We start from the raw sequence: 23,269 nt of genomic DNA, 5'->3' as shown, positions 1-23,269 counted from the left end.
CTAAATCCAAATCTCACCACTTCTTTGTATAGGAAATGTGCAGCATCTGATTATTCTCCGCAGTGACATCACCAGCTAGGCCATTATCTTGATTAATAACAACTGCAGTGCTGGCTTCCAGTACTGATACTTTTCCATTCAAACTGCCACTTCATCATTCTGACCAAATAAATCTTCTTTTTAGGTCTCCCTAGTGGCTTCTTTTGAACTTTCACTTCCTGTTTTTAAGGACCTTCATGATTTAGCCCTGCTTTGTTGACATGCTAATTCATGTTGAAGACCACTGGTATTTGTTCCTCCACTATTCTCAAACTATTCTTAAACAGCTACTGGCCTGCTCTGCTTAAATACTTCCAGGCACTTTCCCCTGCCACTCCTTATTATGTAGAAAATTTGCCTTTATAATTTCCAAGAGCTCATTTTCAAAATATCTCTTTAAGATCCACCTGTGTTTTGATGCCTCTAAACAGCCTTCTAATATTGCTGTTACTAACACATTTGCTATTCTGACAAATTGCACTCCCTAATAATTTTTACTGTTGTCTAACTTCCCTCACTCTTGCTTGACTAACTTGTCATCCCTGTGTCTTCACTTAAAAATACAGGCTCTTTAAGTCAGGAAAGTCTACTGGATATCATCAGTAGAGTGCCCAACATAAAGAAGCCTTTATCTCTCTGAATGCTGCTACAGTACAAAAATATTGAGATTGATTAATGAAACCTGAAAAATTCATAGGATGTAGATATAATATATAACTCCTGCATTTTATATTTGAAAGCAGTGATTCAAAATGAATAAAAGACTTTTGCAAGGCCACAGCATTAGACTGCCAGTGTTTCTGTTATATAGGAATAATTTAATAGCGATGGCAAACTGCTTCCAGTCCTGCATTTCCAAACAGTTTGGCAGGGACACAGGAAATGATATGTAGTTTACCCATACTTAGTAGGAAATGTCCCACTAAAGATCAAAGAGAACTGCATTTTTCTTGATTATAATTTGTAGAGGAAATTTATTTCTGTGTTTTGCCAAGATCATCATTTCTAATACCCACCTGACCAGTAGCAACGTAGTCTTTCACTGGGTGAATGGTTAGACTGAGGATGTCATCATCGTGACCAAGATACAGCCTTTGGGTGTGTTGTTGCCTATTATATACAACAGCTACAGCAGCAATATGATAAACTACTTCGCCAGTTTGTGTGTAGAACAAGTTATTTCGACAGTCATAGCCTCTATAACTGAAGTAAATACAAAACAAGTTAAATACTGTTTCAAAAATATTCTGGTACTTTGTGTAACAAATTGTGCAAATAATTTGGGCATTGACTTGAAAAGAGTACAGTTGGGGTGTCAGCCTTGCTGTCCCGAAAATATCATAGCACATAGGCAGAGAAATTACTTCCACTAAGAGCAGGCATTTGTGAATCTTCATGGTTTCCTTTGCACCAAACTCCTAAATTAGTACAGATTTCATTGAAAGCACATGAAATTCACATAGACTTATATCCAAATAAGTTTCACAGGAACTTGGGTTCCAGTACAAATCTGTCAAGCATTTTTACAAATTATAGCAATCATGATCAACTTAACAGAAAATCTTTGCTCCAGAAAACATAAGTTGTAGTCAACAATTAGTTTAAAAGGTAATTTTATAAAATGCAATACTGTGGTATTATTTATTACATTGCTACACTATTATAACCTTCTCTTTTTCCTTAAAAAACAACCACTGAAAGAAAAGAAAATCTATGGCTGATATTCCAAAAATTACAAATACAAACTATATTAATTTGTGGGTAAGCAGTGAAAAATGCTCTGCTGAACACTCTAACATGAATGGATTAAAATTGCTAGGATGCTTTACCAATGACAAAAAACAAAAAAAGTATTATCTAATATTACTATACCCATGTATAAACTGCAATTTTAAACTGTCCTCAGGTGCTCGCTCTCTTTTAAGGAAGGGTACAGCATGGTTTTTCTCTTTACTTTGTTGTTTCAGCTGAGGTAGGTCTTCTTTGTAAACCTAAAGAATAATTGTTGAAGTTAATCACATATCTCAAGTTTTCTACATATTTGTATATGCACATGAAACAGTGACTTTCTTTTGAGCATCAGAATTTAATGTATGTTAATGTGATGTTCAGTAGATACAACACAGTATAAGCCACTATCCCCCACCTATAGAACTTAATAATAAATCTTTTCCAGATAGTGAAGTCCCCTCACATGTGAGTGGCCCAGAACAGTATTCTGGAGCATCAGTGGAAGAGTGTACTTATTCTAGAAGATTCCAGTGTCACTTAGTAAAAAGGATTTTAAGTATTGGCTGGATCTTTAAGCATCCTTTTAACTTCATACGGTGCTTCAGTATACATACTCAAAGCTGAATGTAATAAGTTAATTATATCTAGAGTTTATGGTGAAATATACAGTAATCAACAGCACATAAGTGATTTGCAAATGTATCCAGAATCCTGAAGTAGAATCACAGCTTTATAAATATACTAAAGATATAAAATATTGTACATTTAAATCTTTTAATAATGCTGAAACTCGGTGGCGATGCTAAAGATGTTTGAAGCCACTTCAGCTGGCTGTGGCATCAAACAAAATCCATTATAACACTGAAATGCAGCTTTAAATTATTTATGTTCTGTATCTACATTTGTTTTTTGCAAAAGGACAATGAAATTGCTATTCCCACAGGATCCCACATAAATCTATCTGACTGCAGAGATGGAGTACTGGATTTTCACTAGACAGATATTCACATAATTTGAGATGAACTTTTGAAATGGTAGGTCAGTACAGCCTTGACATATTTTGTCTGTCACTCGTATGTATTGTACTCTGTTCTGAGTGTTTTCATCCATTTACCCTTGCTCCTCAGTGGATGTTACTCATGAAACACAGTATTAGGATTAACATCTTCTAATGCGTCTAAATGACTAGAAACCTTTGTACTACTTCAGCTATTAAAAGTTAAAAAAAAAAAAAAAAGAAACACCACTTTTCAAAATAAGATTCATGTTTTTAAGTCTCCATGTGCATTTGTAAATTATTTCCTCTAATAAAATACAAAGTGCAACCTACGATTAAGGTTGTCTCACACCTCCTGTAAAAGTTCCTATTTTAAGTTGCTTACTTTGTCATGCATTAACCTGCCTGAAATATTGCTGTGTAACTTCCTATAGCTATTTTTTCATTTTAGTTTTTAATTCCAGATGTCCTTTTTGGCACATAGACAGTGTGTAGGAGGATACTGTCTGATTTGAATGCAGAAGAAAATTCAGGAGAAGGAGAGGAAAAGGGGGAGGCCAGGACAAGCATTCCAGTGAGACTTGGAGTATAGGAGAAGGTGAGGAGAAAATTTGACAAAACCTCTGCTTCATTCAGCAAACACAACATATCTCTGGAATAAGGAGGTAAAATAAGCTGTTGTCTGAAGGACCTCCCTCATTTATTGCAGAATCTAGGACATGAGGCAAAAAAGAAAAAGGATAGTCCTTGGCTAAGGCATGAAACATTAGATATGATCCTTGAGTGTTCTAGAAAGCTTCTCCATGTTGGCCATTGTCACTCAAACCAATTTGAACCAAGCTTATAGTGTATTTTTCATGTTCTAAGTGCTCAGTATGGGATCCCACTTCTGGTTTGCAGAAGTTCTGACCTTTCACCATTGCAATGGATAAAGGAACAGCTCAAGCTGACAAGTCATGTTCTACTTACAGTGACAGTGGCTCCTGAAAATCAGGTCCCAGGTATTTTAAAATCAAAGCCAAAATAAGAAGAGAGACAGCAGAATAAATACCAATGTTTCCTGTTTCCTTGCCTTCAAAACAAGGATAATACCATCTTTCTGTATCATAGACTGTTATAAAGATCAATGTTTGCGAAGCATTCAGCATAATGAATAGAATGGTTAGATCCATGAGGAAAGTAATAATTCTGTCTTCAGAGAGACATGTTTGAGTAGTGCACAGCAAAGAAGGCCAGAAACTGACTGATGAATAAAAAAGGATTGAGTATCTTCTTGTTAGGTAAGAACTAAAGATCCCGTATACCAAATGAGGTAGAAGTCCTGCAGAAAAGGAGTATGTAATCAAAATCCATGCACCTGAAAAGAGCTAAACTATGATTTATTATGGCATTTTCTAAACTTTATGTAACTTTGTGACTTGAATAATGTTTTTTAATATAGTAGTGTGAGTGTAATGTTATGATGCAGGTTGGGTGAAACCTCATGTCAAGGAGCAGCAAGGCAAACCTGTTTCATGAAAGAAAGGGAGGCAGGAGCTGAGCATGATGACAAGGCCAGCTGAGAGAGTAGCCTCACTGACAAGGGTGCAGTGCCACAGCACCTGAGTGACGTGGGCACAACAGGTCCGGTGACAGTAACCATGTTCAGCCAGGAGTCCAGGTCACCAGACAAGCCCACAGTGATTAAGCAGGTCCAGCATGATGTTGGGAAGTCAAGTCAGCAATTCAGGATCCAGTCCAGAGACAGTATTCAGGGACAGTTACTGGTCCCTGGTTACTGTCTCTGGACTGTGGCCAGTCATTGCTGGACAGTGCCTGGCAATCACTACCCACAGTTCAGTGATTGCCAGGCACTGGCCATCATGACCAGGCAGGTCCGAGGTCAAGCCAGAAAGTCAGGCCGTGGGTCCAAATCCATGGGGTACATGGTCAGGCACAAGCAAGGCTGCAATGAAGCTGCAGTGCAGCTCACGGGAGGCCAAGGGTGAGAGCTTTAGTTTAAAAGCAGCTGTGAAGCAAATTGGGGGAGGCCTCCACCGTGACATCTTTCTAACTCTTTCTTCAAGACAGCTTATACCAGGGAGCTCACCTTGGGCAACCAGCTGAATGTCTAGAAGCGGGGGAACTGTGCTCAGGCCCTGACACTTCAAAAAAGCTGAAGGGTATGAGGGATGCCATTTAGTTAAGATTAATACAAGTTGTTCAGATATTTTGAAGAAATAAAGGCCACTATTCAAAACATGGAGCTCACACAAAACCAGACAGAACCTAAGCTATGTAATGGAAGGGTTTTTTGTGAAGATAAGGGTCCAAGTGGAAAAGATGACTAAAGGCACATGCAGATGTACACAAGGTACCGGGAGAGAAACCACCAGAAATCCAAAGAGAAAGTAAGAGAAGCATCTGCAGTATGATCACGAGCAAAAGATAACAGTGAGTTAGGTTTTTTTTTTTGGGGGGGGGGGCGCTAAGAGCTCACTAAGTAGGACTTGAAATTTGAAGTAAAGACATTACATCTCTTGCTCAACTCCAACTACGTTAGAAAAATAGGATTTTATATAATTCTTTGTAAATAAATGGAATTAAACCAGTTAATTCCAAACCATTATCAATTTTTCCTATTTACAGAAGCAACCAACAAATTCTCAGTAAAGTCTAACCTTATTGGCCAAAGCAGAATCAGTGTTATGCTCAGACAGACTATAAGCCAGGCTGAACCATTCTGTTAAGTTCAATTAAAATTAAACAGAATTTCAAATACTTTAAAATCAAAAGCTAATGAATACTCATTAGGTGTTTACTTTAATCAAAATAATACAATAATGGTCATAAATCAATATTAAGAGATCAGCTTATAGCATGGAATAGCATAATACTATGCCTCAAGAAATCAAAAGAAGCCTCATTCAATTTGTTTTCTTCTTACATGGAAACAATCTATTTTAACTTATCTGAGAACACAGTTGTACTGAAAATTGAAAAATATATTAAGTATTTTAAGTGATTTTTAGAGATCAGTTTTATCTGGTTCCCATAGACTAGCGAGATGTTAATTTTTGGACACTGTTGTCCTTGGAAATTAAAAAGAATCTGTCACCAAAGAATATATTGTACTGGTTTCATACTCATTAAGAGAATTGAATACTTTGAATGTGCTGAAGTTGGCATACAAAAACTCTGTTTTGCAAATTAGGTTTCTGAAATTGATGGGACTGAAAAGTCTTCTCCAACACCTCTCATGGGAATAGGAATAGCAATGAGCTCTCAAGAAATTGTGTTTAAAAGTTGTGCTCTTTCACATACATTCTGTATTCTGATATATGGTTGTATATTCACCAACACTTCTTCAAACCCTTCCAAATTCTCATCTGCAGCTAAAGTAAACTCTGCTTTTATGTATATTGCATCATCAGCTGAATACTGTCAAAATAATCATCTTAAACTAGGTTGATGAATTAGCTGCAGACCTCTCTTACTTATCTTTACTGAATAGTCATGATAAATCATCTGACAATTGGATTTACATCACTGTATAGTAATTTGTACTCACCTGACGATCATAGTTGATTTGAGCTTCCTGCTCGATGTCAGAATCTAGTTCTGGCACATCAGATAAATCAGAATCTGATTCTTCACTGTAGGAATCAATACTACCCTCTGCACAAAAAAAAAAGCCAAATAGATATCTATTCACAAGAAAATAGTATGTGATATTTTCATATAATATAGACTATATGCAAAACAGTATGCAACAACTTCAGAAGCTTAAGTAGCTTGTAAAAATCATATGGGCTGACTGAATGTGTCAGCTTTCATTCCTGTTTCTCCTGTTTCAATGCCTGGGGCAGGAGGGGGGCAGGGGGAAGGAGAAGAACCAAGTAGTTACTAGTCCATTTCCATCATCTGGGAGGATACTGTTTTCTGTATGTAGGCTTTGGAGTGAAAACATAAGGAAATGTTAAATAAAAACTTGTAGTGCGACCACGGTCTTTTTTTTCAAAACATTTGCCATAATATAGGTTTATGACAAAATTCTGAAGATTCTGAGTGAATTTTTGCCCTTTTGCTGAAGGGAATCCAATTTTCAGCAACTGACATTATATAGTTTGTATGGCTTTTATAGAATATTCTAACGATCATGAATATTATAAAAAAAATTCTAAAGTACAGCTATCATATATGTGTGAATTTGCAATTAAAAGGTAATTAAACAACTCAACATTTGCAGTCAGACTTCTGAAGACAAGTTAGATGGCTACTTTTGAAAACTGACTTGATCTAGTAATCTCCCCTCAAATGTCTTTTTTTGACAAGCTTCGACAAATACTACCAGCATATTCCTAAACATGCAATAGTGCAGCCCGCAAAAGAGTTTTTAATGAACCCTGCCTGAAACAAATGATCATCTATAAAAGATGAAGGGTCTCAAACATGTTAAGTATATGTCACTTCAGGGATTTATAATAAAAGCATTTTCCATTCACTCAATAAACATCAGTGCTGCATTCTTTCTTGATTTTTTTTAATAAATACTGTAAACAAATATCCAGAAGAAATCATTTTTACCCTGTGGAGCTGTTTCGAGGATGCCATTTGTTATCCCTTCTGGAATAAATCTCCACTGAAAAACAGAGTGATCAGCACCTCCTGTACTTAAAACCCACTGAAAATCATGGGACCAACGGACATTGGTTACATGTGCTGAATGACCAACATACTTTCTAAATTTAGCTCCTAAAGTACAGAAATAGAACTGTCAGTATGCAAGAAGAAAAAAATTAACATTGTAGCTTATAAAGTTAGGCTTTTAATGGAAATAGTCTAAACACTCTTACAAAAACTGAAAACAAAGTTATAAAAATATTTAAATGCCTGAAAAATTGTTTCGATATTCTGATATTACTAGTGATTATAATATACAAATAAATGGCATGAAATAATATGAACTATATGTTCCCTTCAGTTTTCAAAAAAGTACTTAACTATTGGCAGGAAGGACTATACACACATAGGGTTAAATTTTTCTCTTTATGGCCATGAATGCTAATGTGAACTATACACATGCAAGTATGTATTTACACATAAATTCAAACTCACTATCAGAAAATATACTGATATGATATCAGCTTAAACACTGAAGATCATGGTAAGCCAAAAGGTTGTTTTATTTAGTTTTGCTGGCTTTATGCATATTACAGTGCAAATACTGAGGAAAAAATCTATGCTAAAAGAGCTGAACAGCCTCATATGATATGAACTAAATAGTTCACACAAAGCTAATTCACACACACTAACAAATAGTGAAACTCCACTGAAGTTTCTGAAACTGTTACTGGTATAAATTTTGCTGATTTACAGTAGTGCCTCTGGTGTTGATGCAATTTTGGTATGATGTAAAGTCTTATTGAAGTCGTTTCTGAAAATGTAATATCTGAATAGCATATGTTAAACTATACATTCACAACAGTTTTCATACAAGTACACGTATGTTGGCAGGAAGGAACTATATATATATAGGGTTAATTTCTCATCTTTATGTCCACTAATACTAATGCAAAATGTGCACACACTAATTTGAATTATACACATAAACTGAAACTCCCTATTTGAAAATACACTGATAGATATCAAGGAAATCACTGAAGACTGTGGTAAGCCTAATTGTTTATTTAGTTTTACTTATCCAATAAAGGAGTGCTGCTGGCTACAAACGAAGCCTGAAGTACAATACAGAAAGCCAGTCTGAGGAATGTTCACCCAGGTATGTTCATGTTGCGTATTTTAAACAAGCTCCACAAGACTTCCCAACAATACAGGACTCCAGCCTGCTGATAGCTGCTACACATCACTGTGTGGGCTTAGATGAAATGCCTATGGCCCATGGCATGCTCCCAGACTTTGCATAAATACACAATAGCACTCCAGTCATTTAGCAGCTATGCCTTCCTCACACACAGAATTAGCACTTTAAATAAGCAGAAAGGGCAGAATGGGAGTAGCTTTCCCTTTTCTTTAGAGCAACAGCACTATTTCCAAGTGGTGTTAGGCAGCAGATACGCTATCCTAAGGAAGGAATTACCTCTAACCAGTTGAGACAATCCCAGGTTTGCTCTGTGCAAAGTGCTGGACCTTGCACTTCTAGCTCAGGGTCTGGGCACAGGCTCAAGGCAAGCTGAATTATGGAACTCAAGGTTAGTGAGTCACCGTATATGCACATGTGGCACTGGGAAGTATCACTGAGGAATGAGGAAAGCTAATAACAGAAGGTTGGAAGAGATGGGGACGTAAGTTTTGAGTCCTAGTTTTGCAGAGAGAACTGGGGGGGGAAGGTACAGCATGTTGTACAGGTCTCTCTGTCTACTTGCTTGCAGTGAAGCAATACAGTAATCAATGTGACACTTCTTGAAAGAGGATGGAAAATTGGGGGCCCCTGTTTTAAAGGATATGTATATAGAAGAAGGAAATTTTTTCTTTTAATGCTCATTTACTTTCTTAAGAGGGAAGAGAAGAAAAGGGGGAAACATCAGAAAGGGGACTGGGAAAATGAAGGGTAAATGAGACACAGGGAAAAGACAGCCAAGTAGGGAGGAGGAAATACAAATAGAATTGGATTGGGAAACTGATTTAGGAGAATTTATGCAAAGGGAGTGTTTTTGGGAAAAGGTGAACAGCAATTTGGCCAACAATTACCAAAAGATACAATAGGAATAGTTCTAAAACATTGTCAAAAACACTGTCAAATGCAGAAGAACCAGATGGTACCATGATGGATACAAATAAAAAGTTTTAAGTATATTAGGAAAGCTTCATGATGGGTATGTCAAGAAGTGATGAACGTTCAGGCCATTAAACAAAGCTTGATTCAGGAATGAAGAATGAAAAGGGGTGGACATTTCAGCTCTGTAACTTGCTTTCTCTCTCACTGAATTGGAAAGCAAAAGGTCTGTGCCTATTCCACCACTTTTGCCAGGGAAAGTTCAACATAAACCTTTCAGACATCACAGGTTACCACATAGATAGGATGTACCCAGGAATTCAAGCAGACTATGATTTAGAATATTTCTTTCATGGATTCAAGCATTTGTTGTCATTTCTCTATCCAAAAGAATGTATTAAAACAGCATTCACCTGAGGGTCATCAAAGTCACTCTTAGTTAAACCGCATAATAATGTTGTAAAATTCCATTCAGATCACCAGTAGCACAGAGGGTTACATACCGCTCTGTTTTCTCCAGGCTTTTCCGCTCTTTTGCAACATGCAGGTTACTGTACTGAGGCTCTGACCAACTGCTTTTCACTGTATGTTCTATGAAGGCCATATGATCTATGCTTTTTCTTTGAAAATGTAAAACCTTGCTCCTAAAAAGGTTTAGAATTATTTCCATCCTTGTCAATCCTCTAGATTTTATGGAACTAAGTCATCTTACAACAGGGTCATTTCTTCAGTTCTCAAAGTAGAGAGGAAGAACTTACTAATAACCAAAATGTTCATGGTGTAATGATGTACCTGGGTGGCATTTTGTGATTAGAGCTGCCTAATGATCTGACATTGTACCAGACCACCTTGCAGATAATATTTCACCTTGTTGTCACACTATAACTGACTGTTCTAATTGTCTACTTACATGGCTTTTTTATTAAGTCAGTTGGCTAAGCTTTTTGCAGCTCTTTTCCTCATCTCCTGCAGACTCCTGAAAGTTTTAAACACTATCCCTTACTGTTTGACTACTGCCTTGCTGCACCTGCTGTCAGTCACACTAACTGCTCCTACCCAGGGGTTAGCCTTTATGTCAGTGTGAAACAGCATCTTGTTGAATAACATTACTGGTTCTTCCCTTCTAAATATAGGGTAAGTTTTCTGAAACATCTGCTTATCTTGAGTATTTTTCAAGATGAATGTATATCATCATAATTTTGCTCTAAGCCACCATACAAACATTTCATCTCCTTCTCCTGGCATGCTATAGGCCTTTCTAAGGATCCTGTAGTGACGCCTTTGAATGAAGTGTGCTTCCCCATCCTGCCCGCTCCATGCAACTGCTCCGCAGGCAGTGGTTACTAAAAAAAGTCCGTTATAATGAGCGTAGTCAGGAAGCATGGGAAATACAGTCTGCCTTCAGTCCGAGCATAATGAAGAGGAGTCAGTGTTCCTGCACAGATGAAAGTCTTAAGAAAGAATGACGTGCTTTATGCTCAGCTGTCTTACGGCTTATCACGTATGCTATTCAACAAGAATACGGATTCAAAAGCTGACTGTAAACACCACTCTATTTGCGTTAACATAAATACCATTATGCCACCTAACTATTGCCTATAACAATGTGGTCTGCACTGATTAGGAGCGCTCACTGCTCCTATTGAGTGATTCCTCTAAAGAAAGAAAAGCAGAATTTCTATTTAATTTACAGTTACAACAGAATCTCTGATTCTGTTCTAATACATATTTTCAATATTTTGTAAAAGAAGAAAATAGATGATTGCGTATCAGTGATCTCTGCTAGAAATATTTCAAGAGAAATTCAACATTACCCGATCCAATTATTTGCTGCAGTGAATGGTACCACTGAAAATGGCAATTTATATGCAGACAAAATATGTTTGAAAGGACAGGCTTTCTAATTTTGGGAAACACATGCAGAGCATTTTTTATATGGCCTATATTATTTTGTTATAGTAACACATAAAGCAAAGTAGAACATAAATTTGAAAAATTAAAAGATACATATGTATTTTACACATATAATTTACGGACATGCATATACCTATGTTTGCAATCTATGAACTCTTTTAGATTAGATAAAATTTTTCAATTATTTTATAGATAAGAACTAATATAAGCTTATTTGTGTATTTCTTTCACATTAAAAAGTGCTGCCAAGCTTTACAGAATAAATCATATAGTTAGGAAATAAAAGAATATAAAAAGTACAGGCTATAGCCAAGAGTCATTTTTCAGTGACACTGTCTTGAAATTACAGCATTATATACAAACAATGATTGCATATTACCAATTTAAGAAAACTACAAGTGTTTAGATAAATGAAGACCTACTCTGTATTTTTAAAGGTAAAAACATATTAACACACAAAATAATCAGGGCTTAGAACTGAATTCTTGTATGTTAATATGACAAAATAAAAAATTTTTAGAAATACCAAAGGAGAGAATTCAACTTCTCTTATCAAAAAAATTACACACATTAACCTTGCCCTGGGATTATTTCTGGTAGGACATTTTTAGAAAGATATTATACAAGAGTAATAGCCCATTTGTAATAGCAGATATTTTCCAGATGGTAAAACATGGATATTCCACTAAGTATAAAAGTCTAAAAATAAATAAAGGAAAGCAAGCAAATTGCATTGAAAAGTGGCAAGTATTATCATATTAAAAACTGATCTATAACAAGTGTTATAAAAACACAAAACTAGCCACTCCATGGAAACATCACACACACCAAATAATCGTTTTAGAACCAGCAAAACTTAGTCTCACAGTAACGTACATTTAACTTTCATTAGCTTTTACCAAAGCTGTGAATAGGTATCTTTAGGAAATTCATTAGAGTCTACATTATTATATTAGCATAATATTTGTGCAATAGATACATATAACAGGAGACTTACCATTGCAGTCTTCAGAAATACAAACCATTGTCTTACCTTTCTTGAGGCACGGAAATCTGAATAATTTAACCAGTCCAAAATCATCTCCAGTCACTAGCACTGAGCTGTTGTAATTTCCATCCACAGAGTTGACATCTGTAATGTTTGTATACTTTGGCCAAATTCCATTCACCTCAGATCCTATCACACAGGTCCATGAGGTCCAGTGAATTCCTTTGGTCTCATCTTTGCTAGTTAGGTGCTTCCCAGCTAAAAATATGCAAGCGAATATACTGTTTCAACATTTGTTTTTCAGTAAACCCCCTTTCCTTTCTTCACAGTTATTTGTATATTTTTCTAGGGATTAGTTTTTTTTAGTTTCAATACATAAAAGAGATGATTCAAAATTTTATGAGTATAATCTCATATTTGTGGTATTTGAGCATATCACACGTTAACAGTTATAACACTACTGCATGTAAAAATGCTAAAAATATATGAAATGGGAAAAAAATTATGCTTCCCCATCACTTCTACCAAAGAAACATTTTCAGTAAAAAGTACACTTATGTACTATGAATTCCTAGAACACCTTTAAGTGCTATAAGATTAATAATATTCACTAATGCAAATTTTGAAATAACGCTAAATGTGTTAGTAGCAATTGTTAGTCCTGTTTATACAATGTCACTGAAATTTGAATATTTGTTGAACCAATGAGTCTGTGGTACTTTTCATTAACTGGATATACTATGACTTTGTGATAAACCTGAGTGCTCTTTATGTAAGCAAATATTTTTAATGTTTTGTATATACCAGGAGAATGAATATAACAGGAAAAGAATTAGCTAATGAACATTTTTATTTGTTTCATGACAAAAGTAATGCTATTAGCAGTATTAATATATATCAGTGACACAAATAACAGGAAGCGATCACAAAATCATGTTTAAAGTGAAATACTACACAAGAATAAGCATTCCTATGAAAAATGTTGAATTATCAATTTAGCAATTCTACAGGACAAACCAGATTGAATGCTCCATACAGATACATTTTAAACATTTCACAAGATGTCAACTAAAAAGAAAATACAATCTCATTTTAAAATTTAACTAAGCTGCAATGAAATCTGAACTGGGTCAGGTATTAGATTCAGTATTTTGATTTAAGCTCATCTAGCTAGAGGAAGCTTACAGGGACTATTTGAAATTAACTCATACTAACACTTCTTTTGTTTTCAAAACTGCTAAATACAGACAGAATCTTTAAACTTTCATTCTAGAATGATATAAAGTTATCAGTGATATGCAGCCCAGTGGATTTCTCGGTTGATAGACTATTCCAGGCTTTTAATATAAATGTTACTCAAACACAACTAATGCTTCTCACTCTAAATATGTGATGGATTTGCTTAATTTAATGTGCCTTGGATTTCTTCTATGCACTACTTATTAACAGTTATCAAAACCACCATCATTTCTTAAAGACCATGTATTCTCTGACTATTCTTGTTTCTTATAGAGAAAAAAGAATAGGGAAGATAAGAGTTTGGAAAACTTAAGTGAATCCAGTTGAACTTGAACTGTTCACATTTAAATTAACACTGTAATGACAGTGAAGAAAGGTTTCAATCACTTGTACTTTACTTCCGATGAAGATATTATTTCAGTCCAGGGTCAGTGGAAATTCAGATTTTGAATTAAACTGAGTACATGCTGAAAGCCAGAAGCAGCTGCCTTTCAAAGAGACAAGATGCAGCCAGTCAGCTGATTTCATAATTAACCTCTAGTTTGGATAAGAAAAATACAGTCCTGATACCCCACATTAAGGAGGTTGCCGAAATAGCTTAAATGAGAACAAAATCTTATTCCTAAAATTCTCTTCCTTTCTCTGACATAAATACTAAAAGGCATTCTCAATTAAGGATAAGAATAAATCAATTATTTATCATGCTGTTACAGATGAATTAAAAATGTTTTTACAGGACTGTATTCCTCAGAGGAGATAAGCAGGATTGCAAGCACATTGTGGTAAGTACAGGGCATATATATATTACTGCAGTTGCGGTCCATAATGTCATATGAAAAATGTACCCATTCAAATATATATGGAAAAATCTTCATTATACATTTGGTACAGATTAATTTATTGTTTTTTTTTTACCTTGGTGATGTGAAAATAAATCTTGCCTCAGATCACAAGTGAATATGAATTTTATACTTTCATTCTAATCCCATCCTACACTGCCATCACAAACTGTTATAGCTTCTTACAGCTATGAGTCTTGTTCCAATAACGGAAAAGGTATTGGGGTAACACGGATGATACCACACTGTGGCATCTCTAACTCATTTAAATCCTTCTAAATCCTTTACTGCAGTTTTGGCTGTGCTGCTGCAGTCACAGCCGTGGCCAATAGAGTTCTGGACTTGTGTTGCACACTCACCAGTTTGAGCTGCATATTGGTAAGGGCTTTCAGGCCTTTCATTTGGTCTGTCAGAGTTTAGCAGTATCAGTTTGGAATGTTGTTTCTATGAGTAAACTTTAACATTGAAAACACTAACATTTTATCAACACTTTAAGTTAACCTAAACCATTCTCCCATTTCCAGTTATTAAATTCTTCAAAAATGTTTTAATTGCTAACTCTGGAATTATTCATCATTTGAAGGAAATGCTACTGGGACAGACATGCTTTGGTAGTTATGTATGAACCAAAATTTAGTTCTTAAGTGAGCCAATCTATAAAAGAGTTCATTGGTATGTAAAAACATACAATTTTAAATGGATACAAATGCAGAAGGAGCTTTTACTTAACCAAAGCTGAAGGTGGGTATATACTGTGAATACAGATTTTAAAAATGAACAGTAGATATTTATGTAAGTTCCAGTCAAGAAACTCTGCTTTTGGATTTACTATTTATATCAGACTTGTTCTCTTAAATCAACACCGAAGTTCACTTGTTCATAACATGAGCTACTTGCAAACTTACAAGGCATCTTGTAGAACAGTCTTTCTCCTGCACCATCATTGGTTTGCAAGAATTTACTATCCACAGACCAGTCAATATGAGTGATGAAACTAGAGGATTTGTTGCATTCTCCAATTTTTTTGTACCGCTGAGCAACTGCATAGATATCCACTGGGCCATCATTAGAACCCACAGCAAGGTAAGACCCGTCTGGCGAAAATTTCATTTCATGGATTACTTCTTTTCGGTCTTTAATATGAACTACCTCTGTCATGTCTCTGCAAGAACCAATAGTGAAAATGTCAACTGTAGACTTGAGAACATATAATCCACAAATATTTAAGACAAATATGAAGACAGATACACTGAATACTTTGTACAAGAAAAAACAGATTTCAGAAAAAAAACTTTTTATGAAAAACTCCTACTCTTCTCATTGGTTATAAACATATGTTTAAAGCAAAAGATAGAAAAAAATTGTACCTGTCAATGATTATCTTCATTCTAGTCATCCAATTTTAGCTGTAAAATACTTAGCTGTCTACTACAAACTAGACTAGACTTTAATTATTTTACATGGGCAATGGAAAAAGAGTTCCATCTAAAGAGCGGTTACCCTATGTCTCACAACACCCTGTTAAAATGGCCTTTTAGAGAGCTATTTCTCCATGTTGACTCTTTTGGGGACACAGACAAACAGTTTAGACTGGAAGCTAACAATTAGGCAGATAAAGTCAGATAAACTTAATTCCACATGCCATGAACAATGAGCTACATTTTTCTTGTTTTTTTTTCTTCCTAGTGGAAAAACAGAGGAGTGACAATACCTTGTATTGTCACCTTGTTTCAAATGTGCCTTTGAAAAAAATCAAGATAGCTATACAGTCTAGCTTTCTGAAAAATATTCAATTCTTCTCTACCCAAATTATAGTTGATATAAACCCCTATTCTATCAAGGAACAAACCCCTGCAATTCTAGTGAACACAGAGAGAATTTTGGCTGTAGACTTCCCCAAATTCTTTGGCTTTGAGGTAATAATTAAAATTAAAAAATATCTTCTGGATGAATTGACTGAATGATGAGCCAATTCCCAACAGCATTAATTCTGCATTTATAAAGACAAACCACACCAGATTATATGTTTGGGATGTAAGGAGATTTTGAGAAAAAGAGTTTCCCACAGGTGTCATACTTCTGTTACACTCCATTTTAATCTTTTTAAATATTTTTCTTGGCTTCCGCTTTAATTAATTACTGCTAGTGGCATCAAATTTATGAAAATACTCAAATTCATAAAAATAATACATATATAATTTATAATAATAAGATATTTTGTTAAGATTTCTTAAAAATGCTGATACATAGAACTGTAAAAACAGAGTCCGGAAAGGAGAATTATCAACAACTGAAGAAAGAGAGAGATTTCTGGGACATGGTGGCACGAATGCAAAGGTTAATAAAACAGCTGCTCAGGATCTTATAAAAAATGAACAAAAAAAATTTGTTAGAAATTTCCCTTCAAGTTGTGGACATTAGTTACAAATTAAAAGACCTGGTCACATTTGCTTACATAGGAACTCTAAAATGTCAATGAGAATAGAAATTTTGTTGGGAAAATTATTTATTCATAGCCATTTTTTTCTTTAAAAAGTGTTTTGGCAATAATAGGATCCCTTAGCTCTCTGTTACAATTAAACACTAATAACACTACCATTCCATAGTGGTAAACATTGCTACAGAGAACAATGGTCCTTTCTCTGGACTCTTCCTTAGATTCAGATCCTTCATGGCCAAGAACTCAAAAGAGTGAGATCAGAAAGATTCATGTCAATGCATTACAGCAGTTTTCACAGATCTTCCATTGGTTACAGGCTTTTCCCTCCTATCAACGAGTAGTTTAAAGTATTTCAGGTATATGTTTACCAAAGATATGAAATAAAGTTAAAGAAGCGGTAATCTCTTCCAAGTATCAACTAAAACAGTTTATGTGCTTTGAAATTATGCAATTCGGTTGGTTCTTTCACCTCCCTGTCCAGTTTTATGTTTCACCTGCCTTTGCAGGTCTTCCATAACAGTATTGCAAACAGAAAATGCCCACTGTATAAGATGTACTCATGAAAAAAAGGTTTGTCGTATAATATGGGAAGCAGAATTTGCAAATATCTTGCAAATGTTTAAAAAATGTCTTTCAGTCACTGAAGGTATTATTTTGCATAGTAGTCATTCTTATATAAGGTGGGAAATGAACTATATGATCAAGGAGATACCTCTCAAAACTGTGTTGTGTCTATCATGCACAATTCTTTTCACAAAGTATTTGTATAATTTCAGAATAGAAGAAAAAAGTCAAACTTGAAAATCTTAAACTTTATCAACATTATTACTAAAAGCTAATATTTTGAATCTAAATAAAACATAGGTTTGCTACTCACTGCCAAACTACCACCTCTTAAAATACCAAGTGATATTTTTGAAGCATATGCTCAATTTTTACTCAATAATTTTTCAGATAAAATACCTAATGATTTTTATAGGAATAAAAGACTTTATAAATGTAGTCTTGAGCTACTTGGAAAAACAAGCTACTTGTATGAGGTTCAAGTTCTCTCCTCTTACCTTACTCTAAGAACAATGAAGGAGCCATCTTTCATTCCAAGTGCTAACTGTGATCCATCAGGACTGAAAGACACACTGCGCACGGCTTCTTCCATATTACAACGAGCTATCAAGGCATGGTCAGCAAGACTCCATAATCTGCATCAAAGGAAATTGAGAGCAGTAGCAGATTTTTCCTGACTGCACAATATTTCAGTATCATTGAGAGTAAAAATGAAATGTGCAACACTATTGAGAAATCCATGACATACAGAAACATACTTTCAAAAACTGAAAACTGCTTATCAATCTAGGAAAGAAAGAGGGTGTACAATGCCTGCCTGAATCAATATATAGAGACAGAATTTTCTGACAGTGGCACTGAACTTCCCGGCATGTAATACTGAATGAAGCTTTCAGACACCTTCAGATGAAGTTCCAGATTCAAATTTCTTTCAAAATAGAGGAGTATTTACTGCTCCCAGTTCTAGAAGGGATGGAACCTCAGACCTGAACACATATCCGAGATAGGAGAAGAGAAGACACCGTGAAGGAAGAGCCTCAAGCTAAATGACATAATGATTTTGTATTATCTCCAGACTCTACTTATCTGATATAATTCCCCTAGGTGCATAATTTAAAAATGCAGTTTCTGTAGACAAAGAGGGTCAAGGCAGATCGGTCTGAAATTTTCACTGGAAATGAAAGCAATACTCAAAGAGCATAAACATTTAAATCATGGGGAAAATTTTCTTGTCACAATCAGGAATGAACTAGTAGACAATATTGCATGCTCATTTGCAACATTTTAAATAAAAAAAACAATAAAAACATGCCAAAAATGGGGAAAAGCAAATATTTTACCTATATTTTAAGAAGGAGTGGAGGGAGTTTCCCAGATCACTACAGGCTGGTTAGTCACATCTCAGCAATATGCAAGACTTAGAAGAAATTTTTAAGAAAAGAATAATTGAAAGTATGGAAGACATGCCACTTGGGGTGGAAAAGTTAAGTCAGCAATAACCAATAAAACAATGGATAAAATATTTGAATAGTAGCATATGTGATTATTAGTTAAATTCAAGAAAATGATTAGTACCAGAACTGTAACATAGTGCAGGATAATGTTTTATAGCAAGCTTTACAGAAAGGAACAATTAGGCTGGACGGAAGATACTACTGAGATTTCTAGGTACAAGGTTTAGAATAACATTTAATATTTTCACTAAAGACACTGGCACAAAAGATGAGAATGCTCATGAAATTTGCTGTTGACAGCAAGCTGGGAGCCCAGAGGTGGATTTATCATATTGGAAGAAACAGATATTTCTTGAGGATGAAACAAATAGACATGGAATGAAATTTAACCATCCAAAGTACATTATTTCAGATCCTTATATCTAGAACTGTGCTGGAAGTTTGAGGTACCACAAGTGCAACCGGCAAAAAGAAATAAGATCTCACACTGTCTTTCCATCACAGAATGACTATGAATGAGTTGCAGACAGGAAAAAGGAAATTTGATCCTAAAATATATCCTGGGTGATATTTCAGGAAATACGCAAAAACAATAGCACAACACAAAGTGAGACCTCATCCGGCATGCTCTTTACAAATTCTCTCAAGAAAACTGAATAAAAACAGGAACAGATACAGGGAGAGATTACTATGATGATCAAGAGAATGAAGATTATATAATATTAAAGACCGAAACAGTTTAACTTTTATACCTTAGTGAAATAAAGGCTGGGAAAGGATAATATTGCATCCAAAATACATCAGTAGGATAATCATCAGAGAAGGGGAACAAGTTATACTGAAGAACCATGCTAGCACTAGAACAAATAGCATAAACAGAACACGAATATAGCCAGAAAAGAAGAAGGAGGTTTCTGACGCTGCAGGAGTAACATTTTGATACAGCCTTCAAGTATGAAAAGACAGAGTTCGATAAATTTAGTAAAAGGATTATGTTATTTGATCGCCTGTATTGAAAAAGGATGGTACTCCATGACCTAGGAACTTCTTTTCAAGCAGAATCCCTTTGGGACTTGGCAGGATCATATTATTAGGACCAGTCTAGAATCAAAAGCCCTGTAAGATGCTGGCTTCCTCTTCGGCTGAGAGAACTCAAGGATCAGAAATGACTCGGAAAAGGCATCTCTGTGAAAAACGGTTGAAGTGAAAAAAACAGAAGTGGGATGCTAGAACTGTTTTCAAAGACAAAACATAAGGAGGGCTCAGATTCAAGATTCTTAGCAGCCTTGCAACAGAGAGGCTAGGGGTGCCCGGTACAATAGGGAATGAACCAGAAAGAATTTGGAAATATGTCAAAGGAAATGTCAGGCTAAAGTTTGCCTCCAAAACAGTTGCTTCCACATGGATCACATTGTCCAATATGTCAAAGAGTAACTTCTATACATGGAAGCGTGAGCTGAATAATTCAGTCATCTAAAATAAACAGTTTTGAATTAATGGAAGGATAACTCCAAACAGCAGCTTTACATTTTGCACCAAAAAAACACATTTTGCACACTTGCAGGCATTTGTGCACAAAACTGATGCACAACTGTAAGCTTGGTTTTGCTTATGAAAAGTGGAAAGGTATCTTTTCTGGCAATTCTTCTGCACATTGTTTTTGAAAAAGCTAGATTAATAAACTTATTGTATAAAAAGGGCGTGCATTTTCTAATAAGGCAAAGACTATTTTTACCATTCTTTGGCAATTTTCTTATGCATTTGTTCAAATGATTCAGTTTAAAAAATACCAATAGACTCATAAAACATCATTTTCTTAGTAAATATTCCAGTCTTTTCTGTCATACACCTGGCAGAGGATTTTATTTATTGGAGCACATACTGATTCCAGCCTCCCAGGAGACTTATTTAGCAACCACTTCATACGTGGAAAAAGCCAGAGCTGATGACAGAAACTTTACTGCTGGCTTATTTTGCTCACTGGCACAACAATGCTGCACAAAAAAATCAGAGCTATAAATATTCAAATTGATTCATACAAAAATAGGATTCTATATCAATCTTATGAATGCAGGGATACAGAAACACAGATTGTTCAAGAAAGACAGAAAAGTATAGCAGAGACATTCTGCCAGAACAGCAGCTACTCAGTGGTCCTGCAGCTAGACAATGTACCACTACATTACAAAGAGAAATGTATGACATCCATAGAACAAAGGTAATATATTGGGCTGGAGTCTTCCCTAAGCTATGCTAAGGTAAATCTAGAGTAAATCCCCTTAAATCTACAGAAGTATTTTGCATTTACACACTTAGATATAAGAACATAATCTGGCCCACTAAATAATTTTATTTGTAAAACAATTTAAATGTATACTCTAGCTATTCTATCAAAAGAATGTGTTAACCAAATACCAAAAAAATCCCACACAATAAAGAAAAAAGACAATATAGAAACATTCCTGTCAATTCAATTTTATTATTAAAGTGTATCTCATAACGTTAGGGATGCATGGAGTTGCAAACAAACTCAAGATGCTTAGTTTCCCTGACACTTGTGATAACATGCCAACATTCTCCAGTTCTGTTGGCAATGTACGTCTACATTCTATGGACTGGGAACTACTAGAGATTCCCTCTCTATTGTGGAAAATCCTTTTTATTAATATAATTAACTTTCAGTCCCAAAATCATTAATCTAACTCCTTGTATATGTGGCTAAGTCTGCACAATTGACCTAAACCTGTAGTCTTGAACTCCTTAAAATAAACAAATAATAATAAAAAAAAACTAGGAAAATTCTTTTGTATATTTTTTATCTTATTTAAAATACACAAGTACTTATACATTCCACTGGAATTCCTCACATGAAGTATTGGTATATGAAAGGATAGCATGGTCTGAACTAGAATTCAAATCCCACATTCCCAAATGCCTAAACATCTAAATGCATATGTGTTGATCTGCAGTACAATATCTGTAATATTAATAAATGAACATTTTATTGATTCACAATATTAAAGGCTCTAGTAATAACAACAACAATAAAAATAAAAAAAAGATTTCTACTCATTAATGCTTTACGTGCACAAACAGCATGTCTTTTGTAGATGAGCACAAGTTTGTTCCAAGCATTCTTTGTCCAGCAGGACATTATCCAGCTCCAAACCAGAGCTGTATTACCATGCTAGCCAAGAGATGAGTCCATGATAATAAGTCCAAACCCTTAGAATGGCTTATTACCTTGAGGGCACTAGCAAGTTCATTGTAGCTTTGCAGCCTTTGGTTCACCTCCTACCAGAACGCAGGCAGCATGAATTTGTGTCTGCCTGTAAGAATGTGCAGATAAACCCAAAGAGAAGAGACCATCCCTGCCCTGAAGGGTTCACAAACTGAAAAAAATAATAGTAATGTGAAGGAGACAGGGAGGTAACATGACAGCTGTGAACAACTGGCAGAGTTTTATTAGTTTCACGTTTTGGATTTTAATTATGGTTAGAAAGAGATGAGCAATGGCAGGAATAGGAAACTAGTACAAGTGAAAAGGCAGAAAGGAAAGGGAAAGAGGGAAATTCCAGTTGACCAGCAGGCTTCAAGGCAGATGAGAATTATAACATGGAATTTGAAGAAGGATAAATTAGAAGTAGTATGTGTGCTAGGAGACTGATTTCTCCATTGCAATATGGCCAAATGGTAGAAACCACAGGTATGTTTCTAGGATAAGTTGACTAGTAGTCTCAGTAAAAACTGAAAAATTGTCCGCTAACTGCCTGGGGTTGATGTTAAAAAATATGTTGTCAAATCATCTACATAAGATGAAGAGAAAAACAATCATCATCTACCTGGTGCAGGGTGGAAGAAAAAGCTGATAGAGGGGTTAGAGAACAGGATAACACTCAGAAGAAACCCTTAAGGAGCACATTAAGGGAAATACTGCTTGGGAAACCAAGCTGTCATGAACCCCACTGTATGCATGTGCTGCAAACAGCAGCATGCAACCACTGTGATAACCTCTGCAAACACACATACAAAATTCAAATCTCTGCTGCAAAGGCTGGAGATGCAAGTCCTACAACTAAACATCCAGAAGATCTTCTTTTATAGTGGCAAAACAGTGTATTTTCATTAATCTCATTTCCTGGCACTTTAATTGAATTGGTTTTTGATCAAAATTTCTAAACACTTCTGGCTGAGTCAGGTACCTGCTGTGTAAAACTTCGGCCAAAGGTGTTTAGGTTTTAGATTTGTTGCATAGTGCTAATGAAGAGAAGTACCATCCTCCATTTAAATACCTACACTTGCTGTTCAGAACAGTAATGAATAAGTACTTAAAGTGGAGTATAGAAATT

At 35.3% G+C, this 23,269-nt stretch overlaps 1 protein-coding gene across 1 annotated transcript in view; it reads right to left on the bottom strand.

Moving 5' to 3' along the window:
- The window catches only part of EML6 (EMAP like 6), a 157,739-nt gene that overhangs the window by 56,640 nt on the left and 77,830 nt on the right, over nt 1-23,269 (bottom strand). The window contains exons 8-14 of the mRNA XM_067294690.1: nt 17,964-18,101; nt 15,368-15,624; nt 12,430-12,642; nt 7,334-7,501; nt 6,318-6,424; nt 1,912-2,030; nt 1,056-1,242 (exon numbers count right to left, since the gene is read on the bottom strand). Coding sequence (XP_067150791.1) covers nt 1,056-1,242; nt 1,912-2,030; nt 6,318-6,424; nt 7,334-7,501; nt 12,430-12,642; nt 15,368-15,624; nt 17,964-18,101 — 1,189 coding nt within the window. The remainder of the gene's footprint in view (nt 1-1,055; nt 1,243-1,911; nt 2,031-6,317; nt 6,425-7,333; nt 7,502-12,429; nt 12,643-15,367; nt 15,625-17,963; nt 18,102-23,269) is intronic.

This window comes from Apteryx mantelli, chromosome 3 (genome assembly GCF_036417845.1).
Source record: "Apteryx mantelli isolate bAptMan1 chromosome 3, bAptMan1.hap1, whole genome shotgun sequence".
Classification (NCBI taxonomy): domain Eukaryota; kingdom Metazoa; phylum Chordata; class Aves; order Apterygiformes; family Apterygidae; genus Apteryx; species Apteryx mantelli.
The sequence above is the reverse complement of the archived record's forward strand: the minus strand, read 5'-3'. Positions and strand labels throughout refer to the sequence as shown.